Source organism: Delphinapterus leucas, chromosome 15, assembly GCF_059928025.1.
Source record: "Delphinapterus leucas isolate spDelLeu-1000000601 "Yukka" chromosome 15, BTC_Dleu_Yukka2, whole genome shotgun sequence".
NCBI classification, from domain to species: domain Eukaryota; kingdom Metazoa; phylum Chordata; class Mammalia; order Artiodactyla; family Monodontidae; genus Delphinapterus; species Delphinapterus leucas.
The window spans coordinates 31,895,625-31,914,094 of record NC_143143.1 but is presented as its reverse complement, the minus strand read 5'-3'; the positions used below and the strand labels follow the sequence as shown (position 1 = coordinate 31,914,094).

General features: G+C 43.5%; 1 protein-coding gene across 1 annotated transcript in view; it reads left to right on the top strand.

The window, feature by feature from the left end:
- RBFOX1 (RNA binding fox-1 homolog 1) overlaps positions 1-18,470 on the top strand; it is a 180,694-nt gene that overhangs the window by 38,363 nt on the left and 123,861 nt on the right. Inside the window, exon 2 of the mRNA XM_022552334.2 lies at positions 15,120-15,263. Coding sequence (XP_022408042.2) covers positions 15,120-15,263 — 144 coding nt within the window. The remainder of the gene's footprint in view (positions 1-15,119; positions 15,264-18,470) is intronic.

Sequence of the window (18,470 nt, the reverse complement as noted above, 5' to 3'; positions counted from 1 at the left end):
AAGGTCGGATAACTGGGAATTGGAGCTCCAGTCCCATTTGGTTTCTTAGTTCAGACGCAAAAACTCACATTGTTGCTTCCCTAGGATATAAAACAGTGGCTGTCAAGATGTTAGGATACATCTGAGTCACCCGTGAGGATTATTTAAAATGATTCATCTTGAGTCCAGCATTAGGAATGATTCGTTGTGGGGCAGGGCCCAGAAATCTGCATTTTCAACAAGCTTCCCCAGGTCACTTAAGTGTGGTGTGAAGGCTATGCTTGGAGATAGACTGATGGAGTCCATGCATCACTCTCTACCTCTCCAACTATAGGCAAACCTGTCCACCTTTCAGATCACAAACCCTGCGTTTTGCTAAGGGTGACCAAGAACAACCCCCCTGCCCCCAACACCCCAGGGACCCCACCCACCCTCCCTGAGTCTCAGACCCTTAATTTTAAAATTGATATGTACCAGGAAGCCCACCAAATTCAGTGCCTTCATTTATTCAGGTGCAATAAATTTCATCCCAGAAACCTGACATAGTGAGAAACTGACAAAAGTTGGGCTTGAATCCAAGTGTCCTGAATTGAAGGACCTCCAATGACTAAAAGTCTAGATGCCCCATTGGTTTCCATGTTTTTGTCTGCAGTGTGAGAAAATCTTGCTTTTTCCATAGAGTAACCCAGAAAAATGGAAATCGTTGATCACAGATACACAACACCTTGAAATAGTCGAGGCCCTTTCTGGGGCATAATCCCATTTGTTTCTGTCTGACCCATGAGGGAGCGGGTATTGTCCTTCCTCTTTCACAAATGAAGACATTGAGACTCTGAGAAGGTGAGTGACTTGCCCCAGGTCACACAGCATCTCATCCACCTCCCAAATCTTATCTCTTCAAGCCTCACCCTCTTCTCATTAGAGCCATGAATGACATAATTAGAGGAGAGATGACCCCAGGACCAGTGGATCTTTCTCTTTCTTCATATTGCCTATGGCTGATTTCATGTGCAACAGAGGCTGAATGGCCCTCAACATCAAACTATTTACTATATGGACCTTTAAGAAAAAGTTTGCTGTCCATCTAGGTAAAGAGCAAACTAGAAGGGAGATGCAGGCATTTCTATTTTCATAGTATACTTCTTAGTACTTCTATTTCCTAACATATATTTAGACCCCTCCCCATCTACCAGTGCAGGAGAAATTAGCCTACTGACAAATAGGATTTGGAACTCAGAAGTAACCTGAATTGTGTCCGTTTGAGGAAATCATGTTCTTTGTGAGACAAGATTCTTTGTCAAAATGTCTGTGAATAGACAGGTGAATTTTCACAAAGAATGATACCTACACATGTCTCAGTGTACACTGGGAAAACCCCAGTTCTGTCCTAGAACAAAACCCTCGGACTGCTTGTTTCTTTGTTTCAAGCATTTATACAAAGAAAGGTAATTAGTAAGGAAAATCCAGGGATTTTAGCAGAGATCAGTTCTGTCTTAAATTCATCACCGATTTTCTGCAGCCAAACTGTGCTTTCAGCAGTTTCCTTAGGTCTGGAAAATGAGCACCATGTATAGATCTGTCATTGGTTAAGTTAAATCCTGAGTGACATAATACATTAGGAGGAAAAAAATCTTTGAGGATTTAAGGATTCATTACAAAATATCAACATTTCTTCTTTTTAAATTGATGTTTAAGTTGGACTTGATTTCTGAGTGAGACAGTGGATTAAAGACCACCAGGGGGCTCAGCTGGGATGAGGGGAAAGCTGTAGGAGAGTCACTTCTGGGCAGGGAGAGTGGGGTGTTGTTCTCTCTTTCAGGCTGGATGCTTGCTGGGCTGGGGAAGAAGTCTCATCTTAATGATGCCATCAAAGCAGGAGAAGGTGGCACAGTTCCTGGGAGAACTTGACACGTTCCTTAAATTAGTTGGGCCCAGGATGTCATTAACAGAGACTCGTGCCTGCTTCTTATCTGGGGATTTATAAAGGTGGAGGCTTGCTGGCGTAGTTGGAAACAGCAGGATGGGAAAAAACTGTCATGGAGAATGCTTCAGGGCCCACCCTCTGCTCCCTGTGCTTCCCCTGGCTCTTGGAAGAGTGTGAAGTTCAGAGGACAGGGCAGGAGTTCTGAGGCTGTCCAGGAAACCCCGTGCTGAAGGCAGGTACCCCCGTTTACAAGGGGAGTCGGGAGCATTGAGTACTGACCTTAAAGACAGGACACTGGGCAACAGTGGAGGATGATGGGGGTGGCTGATCACTGCCCCAAGTAACCCAAGCATACTGACACCTCGCGCTCTGCCACATGCAACAAAGCCACCAGGGGCACACGAGCTCCAGCAGAACGAGAGAGAGAGCAGAGTGGGGCACTTGTGTCTCACCACCAGGAAGCATCTTATTTCAATGAATGTCCTCTACCTCCTCCATCCTTTCTCCCAACCCCCTGCCCGAAACGACAAGACCTAATAGGGGAAGAAGAGGGCCCCAGAGGTGGACCTCCTCACACGGCCTGCCAAGTACTGGAATGGAAGGGGTGGAAAGGCAGGAACACCCCCTGCTACTGCAGGTCCGTCAGGACAGGTCTGCAGCAGTAGGAAGAGAGTTTGCATCTCATGGACTTTCGAACCTTGAAAAGGGACTGGGCTGAGTTTTTAATCACCAGGTGGCCAGAAAGCTGTCATGTGGTCTTCAGATATCATTAAGGGATTTGACCCAGGAAATTCTCCTAACCATCCTGCCACTCTGCCTGCCATGTACTGACTGAGCATCCCGAAGAAGCCCTTAGCTCTCTGAACCTCAGTTCCTTGATCGTAAAATGGGGACAAATAGTAGAATCTTCCTCTCTGAGTCATCAGGCAATGCAGTGAGCTTAACAGAATGCTAACCATTTAACCAACCTTTATTAAATACCACCAGCTGTCAGGCACTCTTCTAGGTGTTGACCACCGTAATAATTACAGGCCTGGAAAAGCACTTCCAGGTATTGACTCATTCGGGGTTAGGTGCTAATAATATTCCTATTTTCTAGATGAAGGAAATGAGGCCCAGGGAGGTTAAGTAACTTGCTCAAGGACACACAGCTAGGATGTGGGAGAGGTGGAATTCCAACCCAGATAGTTTGGTTTCAGAGCATATAAATGTTGATTGTTAGCAGTAGTAGTAGTTATTTTCAACTCCTTATTCCTGGAACTAAAATCCAAAAGTTTGAACATGGAGAAATAGAGAAAAAGCACTTTTCATACTCATATTGTTCTGCTCTCTGAGAGGCAACACCAATCCCCAGTGCTACCTGCTGTATCCCCAGGGACTTAAATAGAATAGATGCTCAATAAATACATTTTGAGCGATTGGATAAGAGAACATCTAGTTTCAATCCCCACGAAACCCCTGTCCCTCTTTAGGACAAAACACCTTTCCTTATTCCTAGGTGTTTGCAGGCTCTGCAAAATCTGCTGTGGACTGAATTGGGTCACCCCCCCACCCCCCAAATTCATATGTTCGAACCCTAACCCCCAGTGTGATGGTATTTGGACACAGGGGCTTTGGGAAGTAATTAGGGTTAGATGAGATCATGAGGGTGGGATCCTCATGATCAGATAAGTATCCTTAGAAGAGGAATTGAGAGGTCATTCCCCACCGCCCCCAACCATGTGGGGACACAGCCAGAAGGTGAGAACCCAGAAAGAGAGCTCTCACTAGAAACCGAACACACTGGCACCTTGATCATGGACTTCCTAGCCTTCAGAAGCATGAGCAGTAAATGTCTGCGGGTTCAGCCACCCAGTCTGTGATATTTTTCTACAGCAGCTGGTGCTGACTAATACAGACACCTTGGCAGGTCATCCCCTTTACAGATGTGTTCAGTGCTTGGCCCTTGCGTGCTCACCCTGTTCTTTCAAAGACTAAAAAAAGTAGCCAAAGAATTTGGAGTCTCTGTCCTCCAGCCCTTCTCCTGTCCGAGGAATTTTATCATTCCGGCAGAGCATTGAATTTATTTGTGTTGAGAGAAATTCTATGTACTTCTTAAATCTACGTCACCTACCTGTGGAATCAGCCCAGCCGCGTTAAGAAGGAGGCATTAACTCCGTCCAAAGCTGTGTGATTAACTTGTTTGCCTACGGAGCTAAAATGAAAAAGCAGGAAGCTGAGTGAATCTGCACAAGCCCCATTTTGAAGTGGGATTGCGAGAGAACCCAAGATGTGGGTTTTAATTCACATTGCTTACCATGATTATTATTTTTAATGGAAAATCACTTTGCACTATCTTGCTTCGTTTTAAATGGAGAATGTGCAATATTGTCTAATGCAAGGGTAGGAAGTTGATTTAGTATGCATGATTTTCTCCCCTCCCCACTCCTTTCTTTGGTCCTTTGTACACATTCAATATAGTTACATTTTTGCTTAGAACATATATATTTTCCCCCTGAACTTTTCTCAATTGCTTTTTTATCAAGTTTACAAATCAAATCAAATAGGTATATTGCAGAGCTCCGTGATATTATTTTCGGAGCTTATAGTACAATGTATTGAATTATGCCAGTCCATGCTCTGCCCCTGCTCTTCTCTGCAGATTGAGAGAGAGGGACTGTGGATCCTGTAAATTCACTTGGCGCCCGACAGTCCTGGCTAAATCAAGACTGCTATTCAGGCTGCAACAAGAGACAGGGCAAGTGTTCGTTACACAAATCAACTGGGTCCCAAGTACATCGCAGTGGGTACTCAACCATCGCTCACATAATATTGTCAACTTAAATAATGCCTTGAAGACACTCAGAAGCTTTTCTCTCTGAGAAATAACTTGACTGGTGGAGGAGGGAGAAGCATCTGGCTATTCAAAAGTACATTTTTTATTTATCACTGTTAAGAGCTTTGTGCGTGGAGGGGAGCAGGCCTGTACAGAGGGAAGATGCTGAATATTCAGTAGGCTGACTGGGAAGTGGGGCAGGGTTGGGGAGGGGATCGTACTGCCTTAGTGTTGAGTCTTGGGTGTTGGATTTCGATACCTTCCTGGCAGAGTGGGAGACGCTCATGGAGAAGGAAGCTGGACCCAGAGAGGTTTCCTGGAATGAGGCAATAAAGATTTGCTAAGTACCTACTATGTGATGTGGTAAAGGGCTTCAAAAATGCATTTGATATAGTGTTTGTCTTTGGGATGTTAATATTCTATTAAGACAGAGAGGTGATTTTTTTTTTAAAAAGCTATGGTTAATAAAGGCTGAACAGAGAGGAACACAAGATGTCTAGGCGCTCAGAGGAGGCATCTGAAGCAGACTGGTTTTGTCTGCTTTTGGGTTCGTTGGTTGTGATAAGGCCCTATTCACAGAGCTTATCTCTCTGGTTCCAGCCCAGACCTAAAGCCCAAACAGTTAGAACTTCATTGAGTCTTTATTCCTCTGTAGGAGTGCCTTGCAGCTGCTTTCTAGGAATTGGCTGTCTTTGGACTTTCCAAAGCGTCTTCACCTCGACCTTGAGAGGCCGTGGTGGGGAGGGGGCAAAAGAGTCCAGGATATGAAATTAGATATCCTAGGTTTAATTCTGGCTCTGCCATCTCCTAGCTGTGCGACTTGGGACAGGTCACTTAACCTCTCTGAGCCTCATGGCCTTGTGATGATTCAGTGGGATAAGGTATGGAAAACATCTAGAAAGATACCCAACTCACAGCAGGATCTCAGCACAGTTCTATTTTCAATGCTCTATCTCAGACCCTTTAGCCAGGTCCGCACTTAGCTTATAAGTGACCCGTGGGTGGTGGCCTCAACATCCAGTGTCTCAACTCAGGATAGAGGGGGGCGAACGCCCTCACACAGTAGCGGTCCTTACCCAGGGTCCACGGACGTCAGCTTTATCCTTCGGGGTGTTCGCGAACTTCTGAAATTGTATGCAAAGCTCAGGTGTATGTGCATTTTCCCCCCAGGCAGTAGGTCCACAGCTTTCGTAAAACCCTAGTGTGTCTAAGAACAGCAATAAGTTAAGAGACATTTATCTACAGAGTGAAGAGATACATCCCCAGTAACAATAATAATAATGATAATGATAGCAACAAACGGTACAGCTGCCATTGGTAGGACCAACTGCATGGGGAAGCATAGCCCTATATATGTGGTGCATATTTAATTATTGCAGTACCGCATGAGGAAGCTATTATTACCCCAAATTTATTTCATGCTTTCAAAATATTTTTATTTAAAACACAGCCACGGAGAGTTGACTCTCAAATTATCACATTCCTCCTTTTGAAGCATCCCATCACCAGTGCCCTAAGAAGACATTTTCTTTCTCTTTCTTTTCCTACTTTCTTCCCTTTTAAACCCATTTCCACTCCCATCCCCCAAGACACCATTGCTCTAAAGCAGTGTTGTCCAGTAGAACTTTTTGCAATGATGGAAGTGTTCTGTAGCTATGCTTTTTAAGTAGGGGATGCGTTATCTTTCTGTTGCTGCCCTAACAAAGTACCACAGACTCAGTGATTTAAACAACAAAAATGTATTTATCTTACAGTTTGGGGTCAGAAGTCTGGCATGGGTCTCACCAGGCTAAAAGCAAGGTGTCTTCAGGATTACATTGTTTTCTGTAGGCTCTGGATAGGGTCCCTTTCCTTTCATTTTCTGACTCCTGGAGGTCGCCCTCATTCTCTGGCTCATGACCTGCTTCCTCCAACTTCAAAGCAAGTGATGGTGGGTGGAGTCCTTGTCGCTGGCTGTTCTGCTTCCTGCTTCCACTTTTAAGACCCTTGTAGGTACCCTGGGCCCACTAGATAATCCAGCATCATTTCCCTGTTTTAAGGTCAGCTGATTAGCAACGTTAAATCCATCTGTAGCCTTCATTCCCCTTTGTCATATACAGTAACATAGTCACAGGTTCTAGGGATTAGGATATTAACGCTTCTAAGGGGCCCTTACTCTGCCAGCCGTGGGTATCCCTTGAGCCCTTGAAATGTGGATGGTATGACCGTGGAACTGAATCTTTATTCTGATTCAACTGTAATTTAATGCAAACACTGATACTTGATTCAGTGATTTGAATCCATTTAGGTATGTTTTGAGAGTCTTGAATAGTCAACCATCAATCTTTCAAAGCCTAAATACAGCTCAGGCATTTCCAATGAAAAGTTAGTGTCCATATTGAGATGATGAGCTTAAGTACAAATTATACACAAGATTTAGAAGATTGAGTTAAAAAATGTAAAATATCACTTACATTGTTTATGTAATGAAGTAATATTTTTATTCAGGGGGTTAAACAAATATGTTCTTAAAATTAACGTCACGTGTTTCTTTTTACTTTTTTGACAAATGGCTTCTGGAAATTTTTAAATTGCATATGTGGCTCCTGTTTTATTTTGTTGGGCAGGGCTGCCCTAAAGTGCTTGATCACCGTCCTTGAATTAGTGCTGTGTTGTGAGCATATGTGTTTTAATTTTTGTCACGTAGGGCAGGAAAAATAATTTTACTTTTACCCTTCTAGGTTCTTGGCTGAGACCCCCCTACAATGAAAGATTCACAGGAGAAAAACAAACAGAAGTTTAATAATAATAATGTCATGTACACCTCCTGTGCACATAGGAGAGACCCAGGGAACCTGAGCAACGCCCCAAAATGGTCCAAGCCACCACCTTAAATAATATCTCCAGCTCAAGACAAAAGGAGATGTTGGGAATGGGAGCCAGTCTGGGGGGTTATGAGGAAAAACTCAGTAAACGAGGGCGTGGTTGTGATGCAGATTTAAGTTGTCACCTTCCCATTGCTAAGAGTTTCTAGAGATTTAGTTATCCGTCTCTTCCCTGCACCTAGAGGGAGACACCCTTACAAATGGAGAGTTCCTTTATAAATGTAACGTCTCTTACAAAAAGGGTAACTTCTACTCTGTATTCATAGTTTCTCCTATGCCTGCTGTTTCTCAGAAGTAATCATCCCCCAATAATCCTTGTGCCAAACAGGCATGTTTGGGAGTGGCATCCTCTGCTTCCCTTCATCAGGTATACTTTGGTACAGTTCCTGTTTATTTATCATCATTGTCTCCCCTCCCCCATACACACACTCCATGCTGTGCTTCCAAATCTCTCCGTTCTCTCTAATTCAAATTTCTGCTGACAACTTTGCCACATTTTACTTATGCATCCTTGTCATGGTCACCTACGTTACCTCCAGTGACCTGGGACTACAGGCAACTCTTTTATCCCTACTTGCAGCCGAGGAAACTGAGCCTCAGAAGAATTTAAGGAGCTGGACTAGTAAATGATGGAACAGAGTTTGAACTCAGAGATATCCAGCTGCAAAAGCCCTTGGCCTGTGATTCTACAACCTGGTCATCCCCAAAATATGGTGCACAGGTGAACTCAGCAGAGCGTATGTGGGCTTAGAGAGAGGAGACGGACCGTGGGGCGGGGCCAGGATCTGAAAGGTGCAGACTTCTGCACAGCCATGCGTATTCTCTTCAGCAGTCATCCCTGGATTGGTCGATATCAAAATCCAATTTCACCAGGATTAGCCTTAGGTTTCTCAGAGCTATTCATTGAATTAGGAAAGATTATAGCAGAGGGAGCCCCACGGTTCTTTATTAAGGTTTTTGCGGAAGCACTAAGTGATCTTCAGGAGATTAAAGTGCTGGTGGTGTTTTCTTAACATTTATAACCTGCGCCAATATCTGGGGAGTTTGTTTATTAGGAAAAATTCTGTGGCACTCATCCTGCCTCCTAACAGGGCCTTTGAACTGGGCCAGAGCAGAAGCTGGCTTTGCTGTTCTAATGAGCTTATTTGGGAACCTCTTGCCAAGAGCTACCTGGACATCCACCTCTTGAGGTTAATGGACACTGCATCCACATAGGGTCCTGCAACCCTTCCTGCGAGACGAGGACTCTGCTACGCAGAGTCGTCGGCAACTGTGGGCCTGAGAAATAAAGAACAAAAGCTGATGGTTATTAATCCTTTTCATAGTAAGGATGGTAATGATCCCCTGTTTATTCATGGGACTTTGAATTCATGACCCCACTCTAAAGGATCCAGGACAGATATACATTTGTTTCTTTATGCACATGCAAACTAAGACCCAGAGACATGAAGTTAGCATTCATGCAGCTCCCTCATGGCAAAACCAGGCCTATTCATTTATGTTACAGATATTTACTGAGAATTTACCACCTGTGCTAGGTCAGCGGTTTCAATTCATGCAGTTTTGCTCCCCCTGGGACATTTGAACCCAGAAGATATTTTCAGCTGTCTCAACTCAAGTGGGTGGAGGCCTGGGATGCTACTGACCCTCTTATGGTGCACGGGGTGATCACCACATCAAAGGATTAAACAGCCCCAAGTGGCAACATTCCTGTTATGAGAAACTCTGTTCTAGGAGGTTAGGGATAAAAAGTGAATAGAAGTTCTATGGTCTCTACTCTCATGGACTGTGCATTCTGGTGGAGAAGACAGACTATAGAAATTAACAGAAACATATAATATAAAGGTAAGAAGTGAGGTGTGCTGTGAAAAAACAAATCTATAGGCATGAAGGGAGGAGAGGCTGATGCAGCTGTTTTATTTATTTATTTATTTATAAATGTTTTATTGTAGTTGATCCACAATGTTGTGTTAATTTCTGCTATACAGTAAAGTGATTCAGTTATACATATATATACATTCTTTTTCATATTCTTTTTCACTACGGTTTATCACAGGATATTGAATATAGTTCCCTGTGCTACACAGTGGGACCTTGTTGTTTATCCATTCTATATATAATAGTTTGCACCTGCTAATCCCAAACTCACACTTCATCCCTCCCCCAACCCCCTTCCCCTTGGCAATCACAAGTCTGTTCTCCATGTCCGCGAGTCTGTTTCTGTTTCACAGATAAGTTCCTTTGGGTCATATTTTATATTCCATATATAAGTGATATCATATGGTATTTGTCTTTCTCTTTCTGACTAACTTCACTTAGTGTGATAATCTCTGTTTCCATCCATGTTGCTGCAAATAGTATCATTTCATTCTTTTTTATGGCTGAGTAGTATTCCATTGTGTGTGTGTGTGTGTGTGTGTATATATATATGTATATATATATATATATATATATATATATATATATATACCACATCTTCTTTATCTGTTCATCTATTGATGGACATTTAGGTTGTTTCCATGTCTTGGCTATGGTGAATAGTGCTGCTATGAACATAGAAGTGCATGTATCTTTTTGAATTAGAGTTTTGTCTGGGTATATGCCCAGGAGATGATGGGGCCAGGGAAGACTTCTCCGATCAGTGATATCTGGGCAGAGACCTGACTGGCAACAGGGGGCAAGCTACACAGGCGTCTGGGGAGAGAAATACCCAGGCAAAGGGACTAACAAACAGGTGCAAAGACTAAGGAGGCGTGTGTTGAGTATGTTGAAGGGAGAGCAAAGAGGCCCGTGAACAAGACAGGGGAGCGGTAGGAAGCAAGGGGGTTAGGGCTGTATCTCCTAGACCAGGGTGAGGGTCTGGATGGGAGGGTTCTGAGACGGATGGTGCCCTGGCCATTCTGCTCACGGCTCTCACGTCCTTACTTGTCTCAATTTCCTTCAATCTCTGAGCGAGTGGACCAGTATGAATTTGCTTCGTTTTTATGTTCCACCTTCTGATCTTCCAAATGGGGTTTACGAGGCACATTTCTAATTCAGTTGGTTCCCACTTTAGAGGCAAAATGACTTTCAAAAGAAAAACATCAGACATGGATAAATCAAGAGTTCTTCTTTCAACGATTAATTCCCACTAAGCTTTGACATGCATAAGCCTTGGGGAATGTAACTGCAAACCAGGTAGACACTGCCTTTCAGAAAGACACATTCTAGATGTTTCATTCTTTTAGTAAGTTGTACAGCTTTTTCACATTATTTTTGTCTTTAGACATTGTGCCCTACGCTTTTGCCATAAGCTTCAGCGGAGTTCTCAGGGATGCTTATCCATCTGTTCAGGGAACCTGCAGGCAGGTCTTCCTCTTGCAAGTGCTGGTGGCCTTTCTGGAGGCTGAAGGAACGCTCCTCAGCCCGGCCGAAGCGTGTCAGTGCATCCAGAAGCAGGTGCAGAAAGGGGGTCTTGGAGCCCCTGCGTTTGAAGGGAAGACTCAAGTCTCTTCTCGTTTTAGGGAACTCATCAGAGTGGCCAGTGTGATGGATGAGAGCCTGGGGGCACCTCTAGTAGGGACATTCTCCCTTCTTCTGAACCTGGGTTGAGGCCAACCCTTTTGAGAGCCCCATGCCGCCAGAACTGGTAAAAAGTACAACCACACCTTGATAACCCTTGATAACAATTACTCATTCTCCATGCATTTCCAGTATGTTTGCTTAGCAGGGGTCTTGGTGAGTTGAATGATGGCCTTCAAAAAATATGTCTATGTTCTGATCTTCGTAAACCTGGGAATGTGACCTTATTTGGAAAAAAAAGGTCTTTGCAGATGTAATTAAGTTAAGGATTTCAAGACCAGATCATAATTTAGGGTGAGCTCTAAATCCAATGACTAATGTCCTTGTAAGAAGAAAAAGGCAGAGGGAGATGAGTCTCAGACATGCAGAGGGAAGAAGGCCAAACGAAGACGAGAGATTGGAGCAATGCAGCTCCGCTGAGCCAAGAGGCACCAGCAGCTGGAAGAACAAGGAAGGATTTCCCCTGGAAGCCTCCAGCTGGAGCATGGCCCCAATGGCACCTTTATTGTACATTTCTGGCCCTTACAACTGGGAGAGAATCAGTTTCTGTTGCTTTAAGTCACCAGGGTTTTGGTAATTTCTTCGGAAACTAATAGAGGGATATAAAACACTGAATATGTTCTGAATATGTTTTCTCTGAAAGTTCCCAACAAAAAGGAAATCTCACAGCCTGAAATACTCAAGATGTGGGTCAGTAAGGGTCATTCCTGTAGCTCTGACTCCTAGCGTGACTGAGGCTCTGTCGTAGCTTTTTTTGTTCACCTCCTACTACATTTGGTCCTCATCAAAGCCCCATCTTGTGTTACATCACACCACAGAAGCAGGTATGCTCAATCTAAAAGGTTTTTTTTTCTATTTTTCTTTTTCAACCTCTGGATCCTGACATTCCTCCTCTTCCCTTTCCTTTCCATTCCCCTATGATGTCTGAAGTATTTTTGGTTGAGTTTTTCTTCTTCCATGTTATCTTTGAAATTACTTTTAACACACAGGTATTCCGACACAACCATTTATGAGCATTTGTATATTTGCACACGCTACCCAATGATTAATTGAGCGGTGTATGTTTTTATCAAAGGAAACAATGCAAAGATTTCTCCAAAGTCCTGTTTGACTAAAGATGATTAATTTTCATTTTCACATGAGCAGCATAATGCTATTAATCATTTAATATGTTTAATCATAATCTCTGTAATTCCTAATTAGGTTTATTAAGCTGAAATATCCAGCAGATATACACAAATCCAAATCTAAGTTTCCTTCTTGGGAGGAGAAGGAGCTGGTTTTAATTTGCATTTGAACAGCAACTTCTAACAAGAGGGAAAAAGTGGGCTTGAAAGCATGGGGGCTGAGCTGCTGCTTCTGCAAACTTAGAGAAGTCTTTTGTTGGGGTAGTTAAGACCCCTGACCCCTGTGAAAGTGACAATCTCATGATGCAAAGTCATTTCTATCTATCTCATGGGTATGTCGCCAGACTTCATATTACCAGCAGAGAAAACACAGTCCCTGCTCTGGGTCTCAGTGTTATAATATTGTTCTTCGACTATCACTTGAAGGTGGCAAAGCTGATGGTTCACTCCTTCATTCATTCATTTCTTCATATACTCGTAATGCATTCACCCATTCAGTTGGTGAGTCAGCCAGCCAGGAAAGAGACATTTATCATTCATCTCCCATGGCTCAGCTTGTGTCTCGCGCTGCCCATGTCACACCCCTGCTATGATCCTTAAGTGTCTCCCCCTAGTTTTTAGGATGAAATGTATCCTCTTGGGCTGCACCCAGGTTCTTCATGGTCCAACCCCTGCCTCCCTCTACAGTGTATTCTCCCGCCCTTCCTTCATACACACGCCCACCAACTAGTGACACAAAGGTCCACGTGTATTCCCCCGAATCCAGAACACGATTCACCTCTCTGCATCCTGCCACATTCTTTGTCCTCTGCTGGTACAGTATTGGTCCCCTTTACCCTTTCTCTTAAACATCTCCCAGTGAAAATGTAACCTTCAGAATCGGCACGCCTGTGGTGTGTCCCTGATTTAAGTTTACTCAGCCCCCTGTGATTCATTTTGACCCCTGCTCTCAATAGTCTGTATTACAATTGTCGTCTTCTACCTCTTTCTCTTCCACTAAACTGGGGACTGCATATGCTTTGGAGGACGAACTTAAGTGTCCAGGGGATAGTAGTTGCTCAGGAAAGATGTGTTTAATAAGCGTATGAGAACCTTTCCTTCATGTTTCCTGAGAGGCTTTTTGCACGTGTCCTTTGACATTTTTGTAAAAATCACCGCCAATCTAAAAATTGCCTCACCTCCCATTTATTGACTGTATTGTGTGCCGAGAACTCTGCCAAGTCAGCATCATGTGTTACTGTGTTCAGTCGTCACAGAACCTTATAGGTGTGCACCATTGTTATTGCTCATTTTCCATATTAGAAAACGATCACCATCCTCTTTATTCAATCCAACAGCGTTGGCAAAATGACCAGGTACATTATCTTCATGACGGGGCCCTTGAAAGTTGAAGAAAGTTAGCTGGTAGGTTTTGAATACCAAAGGAGCTTGGAAGAGTAGTATGGCAACCACCGGAACGTCTTGACTTCCAGATACAATTTAGGGTGTGTTAGGAAGGAGTTGCCAGTGAAATCTGTCAGTAAATACAAGGGTTGACAAGAAAGTCACTAATTATGCCCATGTTATTTTGGCTTTATATATACATATGTCAGTTGGTAAGATTGTCTTTATTATTTTACACCTAGCTGCCTGCATTGATAGTTTTGTCCCAGGTAAATGCTTCTAAATTGCTTATAAGTAGGTGGGGACAGTCCCTTGCTGGTAAATTTGATGGGGCTTCTTGCAGGGGTTTTCCATCATTGTTTTACGAAGCCGGTTATCTGATGTAGGTGGCATCTACTGCCACCTAGAGGCACTACATGCTAATTGCAGAGAAAGTATCTAGAAATGAAGCATCTCTGAAATGTTAAAACTCTAGAACTGAGAGTATGGGAATGGCCTATATGATTAACTCAAATGTTAAAGTGGCTTTTCTCCTGGTTCCTGCCTGTATAGGGGTGTCAATGTAATATCATACTATCCAGGCTTTTACTTGGGGGATGGGGTAGAGTGGGAGGCAGAGTAATGAGTTATGCTAACAATGTAACATTGTCTACACCAACTTAGGCCAACAGAACTTGCTAGATATAGATGTTCTGTATCTGCATTGTCTGACATGGAAGCCACCAGCCACGTGTGGCTACTGAGCATGCTAAATGTGGCTAGTGCAATGAAGGCACTGGATTTCCCATTTTACTTAATCTTAGTTCATTTCACTTTAAAGAGCCACATGGGGTCAACCATAATGAACAGCATAGGCCTGCACAATCAAGAAATGAAAAATGAAAACCGTAAAAAATAAAATTTAAGTCTGGCAGATGGTTACTTGGACTTCAGAACACCAAACAGCCTCTTCAAATTTTTTAGGAGATTTACTAATATTTTTATCTGTATGGCCTCAAAAATTATGCAGGCGTATTTTCAGATTTTTGAACAGCCTCGATGAAGGGATACCTTTAATGAGTATTCTCCTTTTCTAGATGAGGTTTTCTCTAATTATCTATTAGAACTCGCTGCACCCCAGTACCAGCGAGCCCCTCCCCTTGCTTTATCCCCATAGTGCTTATCTCCTTCTGCCAGCTCTGTATTTCCTTAATGAGTTTATTGTCTGTCTTCCCCTGTGTGAATTAGGATCCATGACAGTAACGATCTTTGTTGTTTTGCTTGCTGCTGAATCCTGGATCCGTGATGGGCGCTCAGTGGATGTTCAATAAATATTTGTTGGATGAATGAATGAATGACTCAGCAGTTTCTTCCTGTCCTTATTCCTTTGTTCTGGCATTTTCCTACCATTTAGGGGAAGCAAAAGCACACTGGAAAGAACATTCGGGTCCACTCAGAGCCTCTTTGCTTTCCTCTTGTTCTTTTAGCAGACAGATGATGCGGCGCCCACGGATGGTCAGCCCCAGACACAGCCTTCCGAAAATACGGAAAATAAGTCCCAGCCCAAGAGGCTGCACGTCTCCAACATCCCCTTCAGGTTCCGGGATCCCGACCTCCGACAAATGTTTGGCGTAAGTACTGCCTTTCTCCTCTGCAGTGCCCGCTCTGGGATCCCCAGAGCCCTTCCCTCCTCATGTAAGTTCTTGGCATTCATAATACGAAGGTGAGGTGTTTACATGGCTGGGGAAGAAAAGGCATTTTAGATCCTAGTCTGTGGGTGTCTTGGGGCCAGGATCTCTATGATTTTAGTATGAATTTCTTTGCATATGTTCACCAGGTTTCCACTTGGACCAATGGCACTTCTTCTAATTAGCAATTTGAATGTCAAATGGAAAATGGGCTCCCAGATAGCACATGGTTGCAACAAGCCCATTGATGATCCCCCATCGAGTGGCCCGGGACCCCATGTCATGACTAAAATAACCATGATGATCCACCTTGGTTTTTCTTGCTATTGCAATTGCCAAATTATTAGGAAGAGTGACTCATGACATATTTCTGCAGACCGTACTCTCTCCCAGGCACTGAGCATCTAGACTTCAGAGGAAGTTGAGAATAATTAGTTCTGCATAAAGCTTCACTAAAACGAAACAAAACAAAACAAATCCACTACAGATTTCTGAGTCTGACATGCATCCTGCAATGTACGTTCTCCCAGAATCCGTGGTGAGGATTCAGAGATTTTGATTGTGATGTCATATGCCACAAATGACAGCCTTGCCCAGGCACCACGGTGGAACACAGAGCAGGGCAGAAGCTACCACCAACCCAGAGAAAAGAAATGATAGGGTTGCTTGCTCATGGGACATTGTGACCCTGACTCTTTTTCTGGACGATATTTGCACCATCCTCCTTGGGAAGGGATGAGTTTGCCATTTCTTTGGACTCAGTGTTCCATCAAAGGACAAAGCTACGACAGGACTTGGATAGTATTTATTTTTGCAAATGCAGTCAGTCTATTTGTCTATGACAGCCCAGCATTGGTGGGAAATGTCTGTGGATTCAATGAACAAAACTATGTCCTTAACATATGACTTAGAGTAGAGGTTGGCGGCCTAGAGATTCCCCTTCTAAAAGCTTTTGGGATGGATGCAGATATTACAAAAGGAATAAGAAGAGGCTCAACTTTAATGCCTAGCTCTGAGCCAACTAGATCTCCTTCCCCATGTGAAAAGGCGAGCTCTGTGTCATCACTCCACAATGGTGGGGTTAGCATGAACATTTTCTTTAACATGCATGATGTTTATCAAGTATGCATCTGACACAAAAGCAAAAGAAGCGTCCTCATATTTAAGATACCCAGGCTTGAATCCTGACATTTCAGTGGAAAAGGTCAACTTCTGCTCTTTTATCTCTCTCATTTGGTAATAACCTTGAGTTGAGCCCTCTAACTCTTGCAGAGCAGAGATACCCTCGGGCACTTTCAGGTCAAAGATGACTTTGAAAAGTGCAGAACATTCAAAGTTAAAGCCAAGGTTAAGTGTGTGTAAAGCAGTGAAACCAGGTTTGAATGATCAACAGCCAGAAGAATTAGATCCCTTTTGCCACGTCAGGTTCAGAAGTTGTCTTGCTCTTCAATGTGTCTTAATTCATCAAGTGTCACTGGGATGCTGGCTTTGAATTTGGTCCTCTTAATGACCATCCTGTGCTCTTTTCTGGTGTCACTCATTGCAACACACCCTAACTCCCACCCCTGAGGATGCTCTGTCCTCGCTTGTCTTCTTTGTTATCTTGAAAGTTACCAGAGGGCTATACTGCTAAGGTATTCAAAATATTCACAGCTAGACTCCGAAGAAGAGACCCTGCTTGTGTGAATATCTGAGCCTCTCTATTCTTATCGGGGTAGAACAGGTGGCATAGAGCAAAGTCTTGCCAAAAGATGGATCGTGCTACCGGTTGTCAAACCTTGATCAAAATCTACTAGTTTCAGAGCTACTTTTTGTAAGTCAAAATTTTCAAGCAACTGACAAGATGTGGATTTGACAAGATGATAGCTACACTTAGAATCTATCTATCTATTCAGAAAATGCAGCATTCGGTAATTCTGAAATTAATTCAGTTCATCACAAACTGCCTCTCTGTCCAATTTTTAAAGTATGCAAGATTTTTTCATGGGTTTTGTCCATAAAAATCATCGGGGACCTACGGATTCCTGGACTCTGCAATAACTCTGAGACCTCCTTGGTTTACAACCACCATTCTGAAGCCATGGAATCTTAATACTGCAAAAAATCTATCCTTCCTGGCCAAACCTGGGTGGCGGCAAACCCGTGTGGTTATGTGATACATTTAGTGGCATGAATCACATGAAAAGGCATCTGTAAACATTCTGATTGGTTCCTCCACTCCAGTTGAGAGAATTAAACGTGGTTTCCTCTTTTGGTTCATAGTGACTCTAAGAAATCACATTTTAATCCCAATCAGGTGTTTTCCAAGTCATTGAGACATGAGATGTCATCTCTCCTTTTGTTGCTATGTTTTGCCCTGGTCCCTTCACTCTGGCAGGGGCTACAAGGAGTGAGATGGCAGAGAAAAACCCTCACAAAGATTTTTGCATTTTTCTTCTTGGTCTCTTTTGTTCAATATGGCCATGGGGATTTCAAACCAAAACAAAACCCAATGGAAAAACAGCCTCCTTTTTCATTGGCAGTGTTTAGAACAACTTCTGTAACCATGAGTAATTCAGCCGTGAAGCTCGCAACCCCTGCAGGCCTAATGGTTACCGCAGGTGCCTCAACATTTTATTTTTAATGTGTGGCTTTAGTGTCTCTTTGTCAGAATCCTGGTTTCCCTTCTTTCACAATTCACTTTATATTCTTTTTTTTTTTGCGGTACGCGGGCCTCTCACTGTTGTGGCCTCTCCTGTTGCGGAGCACAGGCTCCAGACGCGCAGGCTCAGCGGCCATGGTTCACGGGCCCAGCTGCTCTGTGGCACGTGGGATCTTCCCGGACCGGGGCGCGAACCCGTGTCCCCTGCATCGGCAGGCGGACTCTCCACCACTGCGCCACCAGGGAAGCCCCTTGCTTTATATTCTTTACTTCCTTCTCTTTTGGATAAATTTGTTCCAGTGTTTGGCATTAAATCATCCAGGTCATCTTAGATTTCCTGGGTTTTTTTTCTGTTTTAGATGGAACTTTCCTTGGTCAAAACATGATGTGGCCACAACATCCAAAGCAGAAGCCCGAGTCTTTTTAAAACACCAGTTGGCATGTGAGTGAATGGGATCTTATATTATCAGGGGCCTTGGTTCTGGCCCCAGCTACCTACTTCTTGATCA